Here is a 21,028-nt window from a genome sequence, read left to right as displayed (position 1 = left end):
AGCTTTGTTTGAAATTTAAACCAGGCAGCTTGTATCTGATTGGTCAAGGCATTGCTCTGAGGAACAAACTAGTGAATATCTGTCACTTATTTTGTTTAGCTGAAACAGGTGCAATGTGTGTACACGTTCTTTCTGCCTGCAAAGAACAGGGCCCTGCGTATTAATATATGTAGCTTCCAATACACGCAAATGCGCCACACTGCAAGCCCTACTGACAATCATAAATTAGAAATCATGGAAAGTTTAAGGCACAGAAAGAGGCCACTTGGCCCATCATGTCTGTGCAGGCCAAAAAACGATCCACCTATTCTAATCCCACCTTCCAGCATTTGGTCCGCAGCCCTGCAGATTACGGCACTTGAGGTGCATATCCAGACTCCTTTTGAATGAGTTGAGGGTTTCTGCCTCAACTACCCTTTCAGACAGTGAGTTCCAGAGCCCACCACCATCTGAGTGAAAAGGTTTTTCCTCATCTCTCCTCTAATTTTTCAGCAATCACTTTAAATCTATGCACCGTTGTCACTGACCTCTCTGCTAAGGTGAATAGGCCCTCCACCTCCACTCTATCCAGGCCCCTCAAAATTGTGTACATTTCAATCAGATCTCCCCTCAGCCTTCTCTGGTCCAAGGAGAACAACCCCAGCCTATCCAATCTTTCCTCATAGCTGCATTTTTCCAGTCCCAGCAACATCCTTGTAAATCTCCTCTGTACCCTCTCTAGTGCAATTACATCCTTTCTGTAATGAGGTTACCAGAACTGCACACAGTACTCAAGTTGTGGCCTAACCAATGAGTTATACAGTTCCAGCATAACCTCCCTACTCTTATATCCTATACCTCGGCTAATAAAGGAAAGGATTCCATATGCCTTCTTAACCACCTTATCGACCTATCCTGCTACCTTCAGGGATCTGTGGACATTCACTCCAAGGTCCCTCACTTCCTCTGCACTTCTCAGTATTTTCCCATTAATCGTGTATATCTTTGCCTTGTTTGACCTCTCCAAATGCATCACCTCACACTTCTCCAGGTTGAATTCCATTTGCCACTTTTCTGCCCATCTGACCAGACCATCAATATCTTCCTGCAGCCTACAGCTATCCTCCTCGCTATCTACCACATGGCCAATCTTTGTGTCGTCTGCAAACTTCTTGATCATGCTCCCTACATTTACGTCCAGATCATTAATATACACCACAAAAAGGGGACCCAGTACTGAGCCCTGCAGAACGCCACTGGAAACAGCCCTCCAGCTGCTAAAATACCCGTCAACAATTATCCTTTGTTTCCTGCCACTTAGCCAATTTTGTATCCGCCTTGCTGCATTTCCCTGGATCCCATGGGATTTTATTTTTTTAACCAGTCTGCCATGTGGGACGTTGTCAAAAGCCTTGCTAAAATCCATGTAGACCAATTAGTTGTCAGCATAATTCTTAGCACACTGAGGATTATTTAGCAAATGTTGTCTAATCGCGGCATCACATCTAATGTGTTTTGAGTTTTGCAAGCATGGGCTAGTTGGGTACATTCTGTACCTTGCCCGTTGTGAACAGCGGAAGGGACCTTCTGTTTGATATGATCTGCCAGTCTTTGGGTTGTGCAGCCTATATACCTAGTATCACACTGGCATTGAAATTCATATACCACATTACTCATTTGTGTGATAGGCAGAACATCTTTTTGGCTTGACGGCAGCATCTTGTCAGTGGCAAACACTACACATGTTACTATTACATAGTAGCAGCATGAAACAGCTAGCTTCACCTGTTGGTCAAACTTTTGAGATACCTTACCCTTCCAGGGTAATCTGAGTTCACTTGCCAACCAATCAGCACTCTCTTCTCAAACAATATAAATTTGTTGCTTTCCCTTACATCGGTATTCTTGTGAATTGTCCTGATGAGTGCAAGACAAAAAGCTTCGACAAAATGTCTCTATTTTCAGCAATACTCAAAATATGAACTTCTCAGACCTAATTACACAACATGATTTCTTGTTTTAAGACTTTTACTATAACTAAGCTAAAAATCAACATTAACTAAACAGTACTTTGTAAGGAGTGAACACACTAAATTACAGAGAAAGGTATTTCCCATTCACTTATTAACACATTCGAAAACTCCACACCACATTTATACATTATATAGTGTCACGTCAACTTGCTTTGTTGAATGATAATTTTCTTTAATCCACTGACTGGAGATCTGAATTTATTCTTTTTGAAAAAATTTAAAAACGAACAGATAAAAAAGATGATTTTGCTAGCAGCTTAAGACAGCCACCTAATGTGCAACACTGTATCTTACATTGCAAGGTCTGTGAGGAGGAATATGAAATGTCTGCTCATCCCCAGCAAGATCCAGAAAGTTTAAGGCAACTGTTTGTTCTTTCTTTTAGCAAGAAGGAATACTGATAACTGCTATGCTTGAATGACTGAGTGACTGTCAGTGACAAGCCCCTCCCCATGTGTGACTTTTATGCTTGTGTTTCTCTACAGCAGCAAGGAGAAGCTTCTGGACTCTGACACTTGCAGACCCAAGTATGGGTCTCTGTCTCTCCATTTCAGCTTACAAGCTTTGAACTCTGCCAGTTGACTGACCATCTTTGCATACTCCAGCTACAATCAGAAACCCCATTGGAGGAAATCATCTGCATCGCTGTCTCCAAGAGACCGACCAAACCAGTCATCTACCTCTTCAAACTAAAAGCCTCAGGACCACTGACTTCATCTAGAAGCCAGCAGAATCACCAAATACTACAGATTGTATACCACTTTTTTCTATGGACTCTAAGTCACCCAATCTACTTTCCCCACTCTAACTTATTTGTGTGTGTGTAAACTTTTAGTGTGTATGTGTGAATGAAAGTTTATTATTTTTACTGTGCAGAGTATTTCTTAAATGGTAAGAGATTCAAAACTGTAGATGTACAAAGGGACCTGGGTGTCCTTGTCAATAAGTCACTGAAAGCTAACATGCAGATGCTGCAATTGTATAGAACTTTGGTTGGACACCACCTGGAGTCCTGTGTGCAGTTTTGGTCCCCTTACCTTAGGAAGGATATTATTGCCATAGAGGGAGTGCACAAAGATTCACCAGACTTATTCCCAGGATGGCGTATGAAGAGAGATTAGGGAAACTGGTCTTGTATTCTCTAGAGTTTTGAAGAATGAGAGGTGATCTCATTGAAACCTACAAAATACTTAAAGGGATAGACAGGGTAGATGCAGCTAAGATGTTTCCCCTGATTGGGGAGTCTAGAACCAGGGGACACAATTTCAAAATATGGGGGAAGTCACTTAGGACAGAGATGAGGAGAAATTTCTTTACTCAGAGGGTTGTGAATTTGGAATTCTCTACCCCAGAGGGCTGTGGAAGCTCAGTCATTGAGTATGTTTAAAGCAGAGATTGACAGATTTCTAAATACAAATGGCGTAAGGGGATATGGGGATCATGTGGGGAAAAGGCATTGAAGTGGATGATCAGCCATGATCATATTGAATGGCAGGGCAGGCTCGAAGGGCTGAATGGCCTACTCCTGTTCCTTATAGTTCAGTTTAGGTACAAAAAAGCTAACCGCTTTCTTTGTTGAACTCAAGAAAACCTATCCCATTTGTTCATAGCAAAGTAAGTAACCATAGTAAGTAAGTAATCAAACACTGACTGAAATGGCCAGTACATCCACTTTAAGAAATTAAAACTGTTGTGGCCAAACAAGGAGAGGGAAAAGAGGGAAGCCCTTCGACCCCTCCTCATTTGACCGTAACAATAGTGTTCTCAATGAAAAGGTACCTTTGCAGTTAAAAGCCACAAACATCTCCCAGCTACAATGGGTTGGATGTTCCAGTGTTCTTCTCAAAGTCAAAGTCCTCTTCACTCACTTCTTCTGAGCACATTCAACTGGACTTCCATTAATAAGGCAATTTCTGGTGACCCCGTTGATCTTTTCTCCTCCGCAAACCTTGAGCCTTCAACCAGGTTCAAATCTCAGCAGCCTTTTGCTGTATCGGTGATCTGAGAGCAGTTGTTTCCTCAGAAAACAGCCCAATGGTCTCTCACTCTCTCTCTAGGGTGTAAAGCAGACTGCTAGTCTTTGTTTCTTCCTTTTCAGACTCCAGACCTAGGAAAGCCTCTTGAATTTAGCCAGACCAAAAGTCAATAGTCATTTGCCTTTGACAATTCTCAGAGACTATAAGTCTGACCACACCAAAACCACCTGGGCCCTTCCTTTGTTTTCAGGTATTAAAAATTGCAACTCAAATCTGCATTTTAGAGCCCCCGGCTCTCTGCTTACAATCTGAGAGTCTGGGAGTCCCTTAGGTGTTACAACCTTGGCACCCTGCTTTCAAAAGGGTCTTTGATTTGGGTTCCTTGTTCTCATCATAACCAAGATCCCCAGCTTGTCTCTGGGCAGATTTTATGTGAGGTCATATATTTCCTCTGAATGTTCATCTTATACTGCATTAAAGATCAGTTTTTAAAACATAACCATACTACAAAATCCAGCATTCATAACAACAGGCAGAAGATTAAGAATGCAACTCAAAATCTCTTCAGCCCCAAATATAGGAAGATAACTTGACCTCGCAAAATGTACTTGCTGCTGCTGGGCAATGCAGATCAAAGAGACTGCTGTTTCCTGGTCTCACCACAAAGCTCATGCCTGAAATAGAGATAGGAACATAGGAGCAGGAGTAGGCCATTCAGCCTGTCAAGCCTGCTCCGTCATTCAACTAGATCATGGCTGATCATCTACCTCAATGCCACTTTTTCGCGCTACTTCCACATCCCTTGATGCCATTAGTATCCAGATAGCTATCGATTTCTGTCTTGAACATGCTTTCCACAGCCCTTTGGGGTAGAGAATTCCAAAGATGCACCATTCTCTAACTGAAGAAATTCCTCCTCATCTCAGTCTTAAAGGGCCTACCCCTTATTCTGAGACTATGTCCCCTGGTTCTAGACTCACCAGCCAGGGGAAACATCCTATGTACATCCACCCTGTCACATCCTGTAAGAATTTTGTACGTTTCAATGAGATCACCTCTCACTCTACAAAATTCTAGAGAATCTGGTCCAGGGAATTTATCAACCTTTAATTCAGTTAATTTTTATCATTACTACTTCTTTATTAATACTAATTTCTTTCAGATCCCCATTTTCACAAGTACCTTGATTCCCTAGTATTTCTGGCAGATTTTCTGTATCTTCCTCCGTGAAGGCAGCCACAAAGTCATTGTTTAGTTTCACTGCCATTTCCCTTTTCTCCATTATAAATTCTCCTGTCGCCACCTGTAATGGACTCACATTTGTCCTTGCTAATCTTTTCCTTTCCACATACCTAAAGAAGCTTTTACAGTCCATCTTTATGTTTCTTGCTAGCTTTCATTCATATTCTCTTTTCCTTTTCTTTATCAGTTTCTTGGTCATCCTTTGCTGGATTCTAAATTGTTCCAAATCCTCGGGCTTACCACTTTTGCTGGCAACCTTATAAGCCACTTCCTTTGATCTAATGTAATCTTTTACTTCTTTTGTTATCCACGGTTGATTCATCTTTCCTGTTGGATTTTTGTGTCTTAGAAGAATGTATATTTGTTGTAGACCATGTAATACTTCTTTAAATACTAGCCATTGCCTGTCTACTGTCAAATCTTTTAGTGTATTTTCCCAATCCACCATAGCCAACTTGCCGCTCATACCTTTATAGTTCCCTTTGTTCAGATTTAAGACCCTAGTTTCAGAATGAACTGTATAACTTTCAATTGTGCCTCTATACTAAGCCTCTGCATATCCTAGCCTTGTTAGACCCCAGAAAAGGCCAGAAGAAGTCTGAAAACTCTCATAATTGTACAAGGATTTCAGTGTGGAGGGGCACTTGATCCTCCCTGTAAAAACCTACAAGCTTGTCAACTTTTTCCTCAATCTGGCACAGCGGATCTTCCAGAATGTTTGTTTTGAGCAGTTTCAGAGCATTGGATGAGGAAGAAACTATTAGATTAGACTAACTCCTTTCAACAGTTACCATGATTCGCCATCTGAGCCAGCATGGCCTATAACCATATCATCCAAATTCAACACAACTATAGAACCCAGTGGCATTCCTGCATCCTTCAGCCCTACTCCCTCAGAACTATGGCAGGGATTTGATGTTGGGCGGACGGAAGCTGGCCACCGACTGAAAAGTCGGTGGCGAACCCGCTTCCACCTCGCCTAGGGATCCGTTCTGCATTTTACAGGTCCCCAGGCTTTAATTGTTCCGAGGCGGGACTTCCATCCGCTTGAAGGAGGAAGTCCCCGCCTCACTGAGCTGCTGGCCAATCAGCAGACCGGCAGCTCTTAGTCCAAGCAGCATCACAGGTGGCCACTGCTGGGATTGCAACCCGGCCGACCGCAGAGGAAGACATGGAGCTGGGAGTTAAGGTAAGTTTTGGTTGCCTCGCCGGGGGTAATCGGTCAGGCCCCAGCGAGGCAAAGGTGGTCAGTTGGGGGGAAGGGGGGCGTGTTGGGCATTGGGGGTGGTTGGGGTAACGGGGGCAGCCCTCCATTGGGCACCCTGTGCCCGATGAGCAGGCCCCCACCCGGGATGACCAGCAGCCGCCTGGTTTTCCCAGGCAGCTTTTCCCAGCTCCAGGACACCCGCTTGCCACGGGTAAAATCCGCGTTGAGGCAGGTGAAGGCCCTTAAGTGGCCGTTAAGTGGCCCTACGTAAAGGGCGGCAGAGGTGGGAGTGGGTCAGAAAAGCCTCCCAGAGCCTCCCGCTCCACCCCCGCCACCGTCCCGCTTGTTGGGGTGGCGTAAAATTGCGGCCTATGTCTCTATTCCGCAACAACTCCACAGATACATTCTTACCCTCTGTCCTTCCGTCCACAACAAAATACAATAAAGAAATGTGACCTGGAATGAGATTTAGGCTGTCAGATGTCATAGAAGGGAGCACAGAATTTTACAGCACAAAAGGCACAAAATTGAGTCTAGTCAGCTCTCTGAAAGAGAATGGTGAGTGGCATGGAAATAAGATCCTTACCACTACCACATTTAGCAAAATATACACTGGACAACTTCAGATTGTACACCAAACATAATGGTAAATTTTTCTTAAGCCCCATACCATTAGCCAAATCTGCATGTAGGCAATACACATAGAATCACAGAATGGTTACTGCATAGAAGGAGGCCATTCGGTCTCTCATGTCTGTGCTGACTCTCTGTCAGAGCAACTCACCGAGTCCCACTCTACTGCCTTTTCCTCGTAGCCCTGCAAATTTTTTCTCTTCAGATAATTATCCAATTTTCTTCTGAAGGGTTCGATTGAATTTGCCTGCACCACACTCTCAGGCAGTGCATTCCAGATGCTAACCACTTGCTGCATTGGAATGTTTTTGTCCATAGATTTCAAAGTGACTGCATGTGAGGCCTAGCAAATGTGATGTAGAGATGTGGGGCCTGGCAAAACTTACCCTATGGTGTGCCCACACGCGTTCAGGTTAAAATTAATCTCTGACAAATCTGTACTGCCACAAACTGTAGACACTAACCTCCAACACCTGATTATCTGATATATATTCCCTTTGACTCAAGTTCTGTAGAAGAAGCTGAGCTTCACAAATTTATCCTTCAAAACTGAACTCAAGTGAACTAATATAAAAGGAATATTTTTTGAAAAATCACATTTCCAAAGGAACTACCTAGAACAAAAATAAATTGGAATCCTACATCTTTATTATTGTACTTGCTGCTGTTGGAACAAGTGCCCATGCTATTTACATGTTTACATGTGGCTGTACCACTAGTGTGATCCAAAATGACCAAATTCCCCAAATAATCCTAACTGGAATATGGTAAATTTAAGAATGCACACATTTAAAACTCCTGTTGTTGAATCATTAAAAAGATGTGCTCCTCAAGCCTGGTGAGGCATATGCATTGTTTAAGAAGTGCAGAAAACTAGCCCTAAATGGGGAGGAGGTGGCGCAGTGATAATGTCACTAGACTAGTAACCCAGAGCGCAAGGCTTATCCACTGGCGGCATGGGTTTGAATTCCACCACAGCAGATGGTGGAATTTGAATTCAATTAATAAATCTGGAATTAAAAAGCTAGTCTAGCGGTGACCATGAAACCATTGTTGATTGTTGAAAAAACCCATCTGGTTCGCTAATGCCCTTTAGGGAAGGAAATCTGCTGTCCTTACCTGGCCTGGCCTACATGTGACTCTAGACCCACATCAATGTGGTTGACACTTAAATGCCCTCTGAAAAGTCCTAGCAAGCAACTCAGTTGTAACAAACCACTACAAAGACTAAGAAAAGGTAAGAAACCAGACGGATCACCCAGCATCGACCTAGGCACCGTAAATGACAACGGCAAACCTAGCTCTGTCGAGCCTGCAAAGTCCTCCTTACTAACATCTAGGGGCTTGTGCCAACATTGGGAGAGCTGTCCTACAAACGAGTGAAGCAACAGCCTGACATAGTCATACTCACAGAATCATACCTTGTGGACAATGTCCCAGACACCGCTATCATCATCCCTCATTATGTCCTGTCCCAACGGTAAGACAGACCCACCAGAGGTGCCGGCACAGTGGTATGTAGTTGGGAGTGAGTTACTCTGGGAGTCCTCAACATTGACTCTGGACCCCATGAAGTGTCATGACATATGATCAAACATGGGCAAGGAAACCTCCTGTTGATTACCACCTATCGCCCCTCACCCTTGGCTGATGAATCAGTGCTTCTCCATGTACTCTGGGTGGGGGACTTCAGTGTCCATCACCAAGAGTGGTTCGGTAGCACCATTACTGGCCGAATCCTGAAGGACGTAGCTGCGAGACTAGGTCTGCAGCAGGTGGTGAGGGAACCAATGAGAGAAAAGCCTACTTGACCTTGTTCTCACCAATCTACCTGTCACAGAAGTATCTGTCTATGACAGTATTGGTAGGAGTGATCACCACAGAGTCCTTGTGGAGACAAAGTCCTATTTTCACATTGCAAGTACCCTCCAACGTGTTGTGTGGCACTACCACCGTGCTAAATGGGATAGATTTCAAACAGATCTAGCAACTCAAAACTGGGTATCCATGAGGCACTATGGGCCATCAACCACAATCTGTAACCTCATGGCCCGGCATATCTCCCACTTTACTATTACCATCAAGCCACAGGATCAATACTGGTTCAATGAAAAGTGTAGGAGGGCATGCCAGGAGTAACACCAGGCATATCTAAAAATGAGGTGTCAGCCTGGTGAAGCTATAACACAGGACTACTTGTATGCCAAACAGCGAAAGCAGCATGCAATAGACAGGGCTAAGCGATCCCACAACCAACAGATCAGATCTAAGCTCTGCAGTCCTGCCACATCCAGTCATGAATGGTGGTGGACAATTGAACAACTGACAGGAGGAGGAGGCTCCACAAATATCCCTATCCTCAACGATGGGCGAGCCTAGCACATCAGTGCAAAAGACAAGGCTGAAGCTTTTGCATCCATCTTCAGCCAGAAGTGCCAAGTGGATGATCCATCTCGGCCTCCTCCTGAGGTCCCCAGCACCACAGATGTTAGTCTTTAGCCAACCCGATTCACTCCACGTGAGATCAAGAAATGGCTGAAGGCACTGGATACTGCAAAAGCTATGGGCCCTGACAACATTCCGATAATAGTACTGAAGACTTGTGCACCAGAATTACCTGTGCCCCTATTCAAACTGTTCCAGTACAGCTACAACACTAGCATCTACCCAGCAGTGTGGAAAATTGCCCAGGTATGTCCTTTGCACAAAAAGCAGGACAAATCCAACCCAGCCAATTACTGCCCTATCAGTCTACTCCCAATCAACAGCAAAGTGATGGAAGGGGTCATCGACAGTGAAATCAAGCAGCGCTTGCTCAGCAATAACCTGCTCACTGACGCTCAGTTTGGGTTCTGCCAGAGTCACTCAGCTCCTGACCTCATTACAGCCTTGGTCCAAACCTGGGCAAAAGACCTGAACTCCAGAGGTGAGGTGAGAGTGACTGACCTTGACATCAAGGCAGCATTTGACCAAGTATGGCATCAAGGAGTCCTAGCAAAACTGGAGTCAATGTGAATCATGGAAAAAATTTCCGCCGGTTGGAGTTTACCCAGCACAAAGGAAGATGGTTATGGTTGTTGGAGGTCAATCATCTCAGTCCCAGGACATCACTGCAGGAGTTCCTCAGGGTAGTGTCCTAGGCTCAACTATCTTCAGCTACTTCATCAATGACCTTCCCACCAGCAGAAGGTCAGAATTGGGGATGTTTGCTGATGATTGCACAATGGTCAGCACTATTCATGACTCCTCAGATACTGAAGCAGCCCATGTCCATATGCAGCAAGACCTGGACAATATCCAGCCTTGGTTTGATAAGTGGCAAGTAACATTCGCACCACACAAGTGCCAGGCAATGATCACCTCAAACAAGAGAGAATCTAACCATCTCTCCTTGAAATTCAATGGCATTATGATCATTGAATCCCCCACTATCAACATCCTGAGGGTTACCATTGACCAGAAACTGAACTGGATCGGTCACATAAATGCTGCGGCTACAATGGCAGGTCTGAGGCTGGGAATTCTGCGGCGAGTAACTAACTTCCTGACTCCCCAATGCCTGTCCACCATCTACGAGGCACAAGTCAGGAGTGTGATGGAATACTCTCCACTTGCCTGGAAGGGTGCAGTTCCAACAACACTCAAGAAGCTCGACAGCATCCGGGACAAAACAACCACGTTGACTGACACCCCATCCACCACCTTCAACATTCACTCCCTCCACCACTGATGCACAGTAGCAGCAGTGTGTACCATATACAAGATGCTGCAACAACTCACTGATGCTCCTTCAACAGCACCTTCCAAACTCACGACCTCTACCACCTAGAAGGACAAGGGCAGCAGATGCATGGGAACACCACCACCTGCAAGTTCCCCTCCAAGCCACATATCATCCTGACTTGGAACCATTTCTTCACTGTCACTGGGTCAAAATCCTGGGACTCCCTTCTTAACAGCACTGTTGGTGTACCCACACCCCACGGACTGCAGCAGTTCAAGAAGACAGCTCACCACCACCTTCTCAAGGGCAATTAGGGACAGGCAATAAATGCTGGCCCAGCCAGTGACGTCCACATCCCATGAACGAATAAAAAAATGGAGATTGAAAATGAATAGATATTCTGGAGATTTGTGTGGTTACTTTCAGGCATTCAGGAGTAATTGATCCTCAGATGGTTAAAAGGATGAAGTAAAGTCCATAACAAACTAAGTTGTACAAGATCTGTTGAAAGGGTAGACTTCATGGGCTCAAATGTTTTTTCTTTGTTCCCTTTTAAATGGAAAGTACATCGTAACTCATGCACTTCTGCAGGGCTTGTGGGTTAGACATCTACATATTGGTGAAAGAGCTATTGTAACGCCCTTGTCCTAATGCAACAGTTTTTATATCTTTACAATTTTAGATGACTATAATATATATAGTACAATTTTAAAAATTGAAGCATATACAATAAATTTACATTCAAAATTTACATTGCTACAAATCAGACACCAATGGGTATCTAGTTTAATAGAAACTGGAAAAGGAAAAGCCGTTAGAATATTTTTGTTCATACCAATCCATAGTACAATATTTATGAAAGTGGTGCAAGCTGTATGAACTGTTGGATTCTTCTCACTTAATTAGAATGTGCTGACTCAAACCACATTTCAACTCATGAGAATAATCTTGGTATCTTGATTAAGAATCACTCATCCAATGTGGTTTGGGAGTACAATGTTTGTACTCTCAAAGGAACTCATTGAGCTCTTGTTACTGTCTAGAAAAGCTGAAACTGCAGCTAAATTATCAAACTGCACACACAGCCTGCAAAGGTCTCTGACAATTACAATGGTCAGAAAATTCCTTGGAGCTGCTATGGAAGTGCAGCAGAAACTCCATTTCCGTGTGTAAGCTTTTGCAACACATCCAACGAACTAATACCAATGGGACAGGAACAGCTCTCAGAAATTTTCTGGCCAGTGTTTCTATTGAACTTCTTCTTTCCCCAAATTCCAGCAATTACAGATTTTTGTTACTTGCTGACTATCTAACAGTTTAAATGTAGCAGAACACATCAAACAAATTACCTTCAAAGCAAGAGCAATAAAAGAAAAATTCTCTTAAGGATTCAGCTTACCACTTCAGGAAACAGCTTCGTTGCAAGGTCATGAATGGCTTTACCACAAATGCAGAGGGTTGACACAAGAAATATAACACCCAAAATGGCACAAGCTCTGTGAAAAAGAAATTCATGGAGAGTTGATAAAAATCATTAAAATAACATTTTTAAAGATTGTTATTCCAATTGTATTTTGTTTAGAATACACTGACATACTGTACAATTACGGTACAGTGTATAAGGTATAGTATACACAGTCGACAGTAGCAGCGTGTGATCTGTTTTGAATGGTTGGAGTTATGGATTACTCTGGGGTCCAATTCCAGATTGCAGGTTGATGTATCGCCTTGTGCTTTTACATAGAAGTTATAACATGGAAACTGGTTAATCAGCCCAACCAGGGCTAGTTGGTGTTCCTCCTCCACAGGTGCAGTTGTAACTATTCCCATGCACCTGTCCTGTTCACTTATCCCTTTATCTCCCTTTCCTTCAACAACCTATCTAACCTATCCTTAAATGTCAATAAGGTTGTGTGTCAATCTCTGCTCCAGTAGTGCATTCCACACAAACTCACAGACCTCTGTTTTAAAAAAAAAACATTTCTCTTGCTCTTTGTCCTAATCAACTTACATTTTATCATATATCCATGTACCCTCTTTCTAGATCTCTCACTAGAAACAGTCCATTTCTATCTACTCTTTCCAATCCCTTGATAATTTTAAACACCTCTATTAAATTACCCCATAATCTCCCCTGTTCTAGCCAATTTTCCAAGTCTTTCATCACATTTGTATTTCTTCATACTGGGAAGCATGCAGTAAAACAAAAACAGAGCTGGAGACCTTCCACAGGTCAGGAAGCATCTGGAAGGAACAGACAAAATGCCTCAGGCACTTTTGAGGAGGAGTACATACCCAAAACATCCCGCCTGTTCTTTCCATAGATGCCACTCAGCCCGATGAGTATCTCCAGCACCCTCCGACATCTTCGGTATTATCGAAACATCCTAGTGAATCTGAGCTGCACCCCCTCTTTTTCCTCGGCATCCTTCTAATAGTGTCAGCCCAAAACTGTGCACAATACCCCATAGTTTTCACACTGTCAATGCCTGATAGATTTTGGTTCTGTCACCAGTGCTTTCATAGTTATCTTGTTCAGTTGGCATTGAATAAGCTCTGATTGCTTAGCACGTGACTTACAAGGGGACTGCTGTTGATATGGCAACAAGCTGCTGGCAGTGGGCTGGGATTGGGAACCTGATTTGAAACATTTCTCCATCTTAATCTTAGTCTCAGAGTCTATCATCTTCTAGGACCCGACTATTTTTCTCCATACCTCAACTTATATTGAGCAGATTGGTTGGGGGAGAGCGCGACAAGCTCAGTACAAGCCTGCAATAGGCTGCAGCTAAAATGAAAATCAACAGCTTGATTATGGGGGATGTCACAAGGAGGAGACCCACAAGACGATGTGTTGGATCCAGTTCAATGAGATAATTAGTGGTTTTGTACACTAACATTTCTTTTTAATTCAGAATTCCAGAATATAGCTTTATAGCTACCAAAACCTCACACGGAGCAATGTTCTTTTTGCTATGTTCCATGTAATACATAATAGAGTCCATATTCAAGAGCTTTGTTACTACAGTCCTGACCAGTTGCACTATCTACACTCATCATGGGCAGCTACTTATATTGGAGAAATGGCGCTAACCATTTGCTAATACCATAGTAGTCAATTACAAAGGCGCCACTATAATGTATTAAGCAGAATTTCAGGCAGCTCAATAGATACTTCGCATTTCACTATCTCCCAGAACTAACAAACTTCCTGTTTTTCTTTAAATAACAACAAAGAAGACCTACATTGGTTGCATTTAAACACAAGTGTTCCATATGAACAGCACATTTGGAAGACTCTACAAACGAGTGTGGAGCAACCATAGCCTCAAAGCACAGACCAAACTCAAAGTGTACAAAGCCATGGTCTTCACCACCCTTCTGTATGATGTCAAGTCATGATCCTATACCACCATCATGTACGCCTTCTAGAGCACTTCCATCAGAACTGCCTCCGCAGCATCCTCATGATCCGCTGGCAGGACTGCATCACAAACATTGAAGTCCTGGAAACAGCCAACATGACCAGCATCAAGGCCATCCTCCTGCAAAGCCAACTGCATTGGGCAGGTCACGTTGCCTGGATGGACGACAGTCGCCTGCCCAAGATCGTGTTGCCTGGAGAGCTGCCCACTGGTAAAAGGAACAGAGGGACCCCATGCAAATGTTTCAAGGAATCCCTGAAGAAGTCCCTCTCTGTGTGCCACATCGACCATCGCCAGTGGGAAGCTCAGGCCATAGATCGTGATGACTGGAGATGCTACAACGGGAGTGCTACAGAAACCTTTGAGACTGAGCAAAGGACCAGCATGAAAGAGAAAATGAGGAGAAGGACAGATCCAATTGCCCCCAGCAGTGAGTACACTTTCATTTGCGCCCGTGTGGGAGAATCTGCCGGTCGCGGACAGGCCTGACTAGCCACCTGCGGGCCTACAACCGACGACTACAAGCTTCCCAAAATCTTTGTCCGCGAAGCAACGGCAAGGATATTGGTTGCATTCAAACACAACTGTTCCATTCAGCCACTTACCTCAGCTAGTAATTTAAACTTCACGAGTGGTCGGGACTGAATAAACTTTACACTGCCTAACCTGCACTGATGGATTCTACTAATGAAAATGTATGGGATGACATTTGAGCACCAACAAAAGCTCTGTAGTCATCTAAATAGGCAATGTTTTAAACTCATTTCAGTTCATTTTGGAAAGCAATGGACAGTGTACTTCACATTTTGCAACAGAGTGCACCATGTGAACTGCAACAAATGAGAAATGACAATTGCATGATTTGCTTTCAATAAAGTCAGGAACTGAAAATGCAAGTCATGCTCATCAAAGGTGAAAATGCAGTTCCAACCTTCATGACTTATGAATAAACCATATATAGAAAGCAAGTGACGGGGAGGAGAGATTGGGAATGGCACGCGCAGGCAGGAAGCTGTGTTTTGGTGGTTTGGAATGTGCCATGCCGTCCTACAAGACCTGGGAAAAGCCTCTGATTTACTAATGTGACTACTTTTATTAGCTCAGACGGTTATACTAGTGTAAATAGTTTTAATATTGCAGAGGGACTTACTAGTGTGAATAGTTTTAAATAGTGCAGAGGAATGTAATAGTATGAACTAGCGGCGAGTCTGTGGCCAAGGGGGCTTGGTCCTGAGGACGCGTTTTGCAGACTCAGGGGTGGGGGGCTTGGTCCCGGTGGCTTCCTTCATGTGAGGAAAGGGGTGAGGCAGAGAAAGTGGGGACTGTCGGACAGAGAGCAGGAGGGAAAAATGCATGGGGGTTGGAGGCAGAGGGAGCTGTAGCCAGAGGTTTTTGGAGGCTTCGGGGAGGGAGGGAATGGGGCTGAAATGGGAGCAATCTGTCAGAGGCACAGAAAATCTGAGAGAGGGGGAGATTAAGGATGAGGTAGGCTTGAATGTGAGTGAATGTGGGGTGGGGGGTGGGGGTTGCTGCAGAAGGAATCTGGGAGAGGGGGTGAGGGAGGTTTAGGAGTGGATGAGGGTGGAATAGTGGGGGTGTAGGCAATCTGTGTGTGTCCCTGTGCCTGTCTACACACCTTGAGTATGTCCATTGTGCTAATGTTATGTAGCAGAGCCTGGTCTCCAACCATCTTGGACCTCCTTGCCACTGGATCAAGACCTCACTCTGTCAAAACCATGTGGTAGCTTAGCTGGTCGGCAATGGCCACCCCACGTTAAAAAGTCTCATGCATAGGCATCTTCCACTTCTCTAATGAGGTTTGGGACCTAGACCATCAGGACCCTCATGGACAACCCCAACAGCGACAGACCTGACTGCCACACCAGTACCATAGTGCAGGAGCTCAGGTGCTACAATATCGATATTGCTGCCCTGAGTAAGACACGCCAGGCAGGAGGAGGCCAGCTCAAGGAACAAGGTGACAAGTACACATTTTTCTGGAAGGGCAACCCGGAAGAGGAGCAGCGCCTCTATGGGATGGGCTTCACCATCAAGAACGAGCTTGTCTGGCTTCTCAGTGAGTCCCTGTGGGATAAGCAAGTGCCTCATGATTCTTTGTCTCACCCTAACGAGAAATCAGTATGACACTGTTGTCAGTGCATATGTTCCTACCCTATACACAACAGATGAGGCTAAAGAGAGGTTCTACTCCAACCTTGTGCAATCCCTAGCCCGAGTCCCAGCGGGGCACAACCTGATTCTCCTTGGTGACTTCAATGCCAGAGTTGAGTGGGACACAAACCTGTAGAAGGGTGTGACTGGCAGGGAAGGAGTAGCCAAAGCAAACTCCAATGGAGTCCTTCTCCTTAACAAAATGCTTAGAGCATGTCCATGTCATAACTGACACCCTGCTTCTTCAGAAAGATAGACACAAGACCTCGTGGCAACATCCAGGATCCAAGAACTGACACCTACTTGACTACATCATCGGCCAAGCTAAAGATCACAGGGATGTCTACACCACTTGTGCCATTCGAGGCGCTGACAACTGTTATACTGATCATCCCCTAATTTGGTCTATCATCTCCATCAACCTGGCTCCTAAACAGCGATGGCAACAGAAATACTGCCACAAGAAAATTAACATTGAATGTCTCAAGGATCCTGCAAAGGCAGCTCTTCTCAACCAGGGCCTTACAGGCAACCTCTCGATTCCCAGCCAACAGGAGCTGTTATGTGTCACAGTGCTTGGTCCACTCTCTCTCTTGGCATTTCTTCGCAGACGAAGATTTTGAGAAGGTTGCACTCATCGGTTGCAGGCCTGCAGTTGGCTAGTCAGGCCTATCCGCGACTGGCAGATTCTCCCACAGCGGGTGCAAATGAAGGTGTAGTGGCTGTTGGTCAAATGGATCTATCCTTCTCCTTTTCTCTTTCATGCTGGTTCTTCGCTCAGTCTCAAAGGTGTCTGTAGCCCTCCTGATGTAGCATCTCCAGGCATCACGATCTATCGCCTGCACTTCCCACTGTCAATGGTTGATGTGGCACACAGAGAGGGACTTCTTCAGGGAGTCTTTGAAACGTTTGCATGGGGCTCCTCTGTTCCTTTTACCCATGGTCAGCTCTCCATACAACACGATCTTGGGCAGGCAACTGTCGTCCATCCAGGCAACGTGACCCACCCAACGCAGTTGGCTTTGCAGGAGGATGGCCTCGATGCTGGTCATGTTGGCTGTTTCCAGGACTTCAATGTTTGTGATGCGGTCCTGCTAGGGGATCTTGAGGATGCTGCAGAGGCAGTTCTGATGGAAGTGCTCTAGAAGCCGTACATGATGGCGGTATAGGACCCATGACTCAAAGCCATACAGAAGGGTGGTGAGGACTACGGCTTTGTACACTTTGAGTTTGGTCTGTGCTCTGAGGCTGTGGTTGCTCCACACTCGTTTGTAGAGTCTGCCAAATGTACTGTTTGCTTTTGACAGCCGATTGTCCACTTCCTTGTCTATGGCGGCATCAAACGAGATGACGCTCCCCAAATCAGTAAATTGCTTGACTGCATTCAGCTTGGTTCCCTCAATGACAATGCTTGGTGGTCTATACTCTTCTTGGGGTGCAGGCTGATGCAGGACTTCAGTTTTCTTTAAACCGATTTTTAGTCTGAAAAGTTGATCCACTTTGGAAAAACATGTTGTTATATGTTGCAGGTCTGACTGGCTGTGGGCCAGGAGCGTGCAGTCATTGGCAAAAAGAAGTTCACAGATGAGTTTTTCTTGTGTCTTTGTGTGAGCCTGAAGGCGCCTGAGGTTGAAAAGGCCTCCATCAGTCCGGAAGCATCTGTAAACTCCCTCCTTAAGGTCTTCCATTGCCTGCTGCAGCATCATGCTGAAAAAGATGGTGAATAGGGTCGGGGCCAGCACACATCCCTGCTTCACGCCATTGGAGATATGGAAGGGACTTGAGAGGTCGCTGTTTTGCTTGACTTGTCTGCACTGATTTTCATGAAACCGCTTCACCATGGCCAGGAACCTGGGTGGGCATCCAAGTTTTTCAAGGATTTTCCAAAGTCCATCTCTGCTCAAAGTGTCGAATGCCTTAGTGAGATCTTTGTTTTTCTCACGACACTTTTCTAGTAATTGTCTGAGTACAAGTACCATGTCTGTGGTGCCTCTGTTTGTTCTCAAACTGCACTGGCTCTCTGGGAGGTTTTCTTCCTCATTGTTGGCACAAGCCTGTTCAGAAGTATTCTAGTCAGGATCTTCAACTCTAAAGTCAACCATATTCGGCACTTGTGAAGTTCTTGCCTTCTCTACCAGGAAACATGAAGACTGATTCAATGAGAATGACCAAGAGATACAGGAGCTGATCAAGCGTAAGCGCAAAGCATTCATAGATTGGAATCATCACCACACTTCAAGAGAAAAGCAGCAGATCTACAAGCATCTGAAGGCAGCAGTCCAACAAAAACTTTAGATATAAAGAACAAATGGTAGGTGGAAAGGGAGTGGGAGATCCAACAGCTTGCGGATAACTATGATATGTGTGGGTTCTTTAACATTGTTCATACCCTCTATGGCTCAAATGTTCAAGTGCCTACCCCACTAAGAACCAAAAATGGAGGAGAGCTTATCAAGGACAGAGAAGCAGTCAACTGGAGGGAACATTTCAATGAGCTCCTCAACTGGGACTCTGTCTTTGACCCGAGTGTCCTCGACTCTGTCCCTCATTACACTACCCAGCTCAGTCTTGGCGCTACTCCGGCCCAGAATGAAGTTGAAAAAACATTCATCAGCTGAGAAACAACAAGGCCTCTGGAGCAGACAGATTCCCTGCAAAATCCTAAAACACAGTAAATATATACTACTAGTGCGATTGTACAACCTCTCTTCCCTTATCTGGGAAGAGGAGCACATGCCAGGGGATCTCAGGGATGCTGTAATTGTGACCATCTTCAAGAAAGGAGATAAATCTGATTGTGGTAATTACGGAGGAGTCTCCCTACTGTCTACCACGCAGAAGATCATTGCAAGAATCCTCCTTAACCACCTCCTTCCAATGGCCGAAGAGCATCTCCGAGAGTCACAATGTGGATTTCACCCACTGAGAGGCACTACAGATGTGATCTTCATTGCACGGCAAATCCAGGAAGAATGCAAGGAGCAGCAGCAACTGCTGTACATGGCCTTTTTTGACCTCACAAAAGCCTTTGACTCTGTAAATCATTAGGATTTATGGAGTCCTCAAATTTGGCTATCCTAAGAAATTTATCACCATCCTTTGCCTACCACATGATGACATGCAAGGCGTGATCCTTACTAATGCAACCACTACAGACCCTATCTCGGTGAAGAATGAGGTCAAACAAGGCTGTGCCATCGCACCAACCCTGTTCTCCATCTTTTTTGCCTCACCTCACCTCCAGCAAGATCACCACAGGAGTGGAGATAATGTACAGGATGGATGGGAAATTATTCAACCTTCGTTGCCTCCACTCCATAGCTAAGGCTAGTCCAACCTCTGTTATTGAGCTTCAGTATGCAGGTGACACTTGTATATGTGCTCACCCAGAGACAGAGCTCCATGTCATCACTGACTTCTTCACCGAAGCATATAAGAGGATGGGCCTTCCTATAAAAATCTGGAAAACTAAGGCCCTCTTTCAACCCGCTCCCATAGCACAACACCATCCCCTCAACATCAATCAAGATTCACGGCAAGACCCTGGAAATTGTGGATCACTTTCCATATTTCAACAAAGGCAGACATAGATGATGAAATCCACCACCGTCTCCCATGTGCCATCTCAGCCTTCAACTGACTGAGGAAAAGAGTATTCAAGGACGAGGATCTCAAACCCAGGACTAAGCTCATGCTTTACCAGGCACCAGTGATCCCCATGTTCCTACATGCTTTGGAGACTTGCTCAATCACAGCAGGCACCTCAGGTATTGGAAAAATACCACCAATACTATCTCTGTAAAATACTTCAAATTTGTTGGCAGAATAGGTGGCCAGATGTCCACATCCTCTCCCAAGCAAACATTTCTAGCATCAAGATGCTAATAACCAAAAACCAGGGTCGCTGGGCAGGTCACGTCGTTCGCATGCCTGACACCTCAGACTCCCAAAACAACTACTCCAATCCGAACTTCATTGTCGTAAGAGACTCCCAGGAGGACAGATGAAACACTTTAAGATAAAAGCAAAATACTGCGGATGCTGGAAATCTGAAATAAAGACAAGAAATGCTGGAAATACTCAGCAGGTCTGGCAGCATCTGTGGAGAGAGAAGCAGAGTTAACATTTTGGGTCAGTGACCCTTCTTCGGAACTGGCAAATATTAGGAATGTCAAAGGTTATAAGCAAGTAAAGCGGGGGGTGGGGCAAGAGATAACAAAGGAGAAGGTGTAGATTGGACAAGGCCGCAGAATAGCTGGTCATGGAGCAAAGGCAAACAATATGTTAATGGTGTGTTGAAAGACAAAGCATTAGTACAGATAGGGTGTTAACGGACTGAAGATTGAACAGCAGCAAGTACAAACATGAAAAAAAGTGAGTAAGCAAACTGAACAAACTAAGATGAAATAAAATAAACGTACAAAAAAAATGTAAAAAAGAAAAAATAACTAAAAATAAAAGTAAAATGGGGGGCCAGTCATGCTCTGAAATTATTGAACTCAATGTTCAGTCCGGCAGGCTGTAGTGTGCCTAATTAGTAAATGAGATGCTGTTCCTCGAGCTTGCGTTGATGTTCACTGGAACACTGCAGCAAGCCCAGGATAGAGATGTGAGCATCAGAGCAGGGGGGAGTGTTG

The 21,028-nt window shown here is 44.6% G+C and overlaps 1 protein-coding gene across 4 annotated transcripts in view; it reads right to left on the bottom strand.

The window, feature by feature from the left end:
• The window catches only part of tmem163a (transmembrane protein 163a), a 272,944-nt gene that overhangs the window by 64,708 nt on the left and 187,208 nt on the right, over positions 1-21,028 (bottom strand). For all 4 annotated transcript variants that reach the window (XM_068035084.1, XM_068035087.1, XM_068035086.1 and 1 more), the window contains exon 6: positions 12,194-12,290. In XM_068035084.1, coding sequence (XP_067891185.1) covers positions 12,194-12,290 — 97 coding nt within the window. The remainder of the gene's footprint in view (positions 1-12,193; positions 12,291-21,028) is intronic.

Source organism: Heterodontus francisci, chromosome 7 (genome assembly GCF_036365525.1).
Source record: "Heterodontus francisci isolate sHetFra1 chromosome 7, sHetFra1.hap1, whole genome shotgun sequence".
NCBI classification, from domain to species: domain Eukaryota; kingdom Metazoa; phylum Chordata; class Chondrichthyes; order Heterodontiformes; family Heterodontidae; genus Heterodontus; species Heterodontus francisci.
This window is presented reverse-complemented; position numbering and strand designations above follow the sequence as displayed.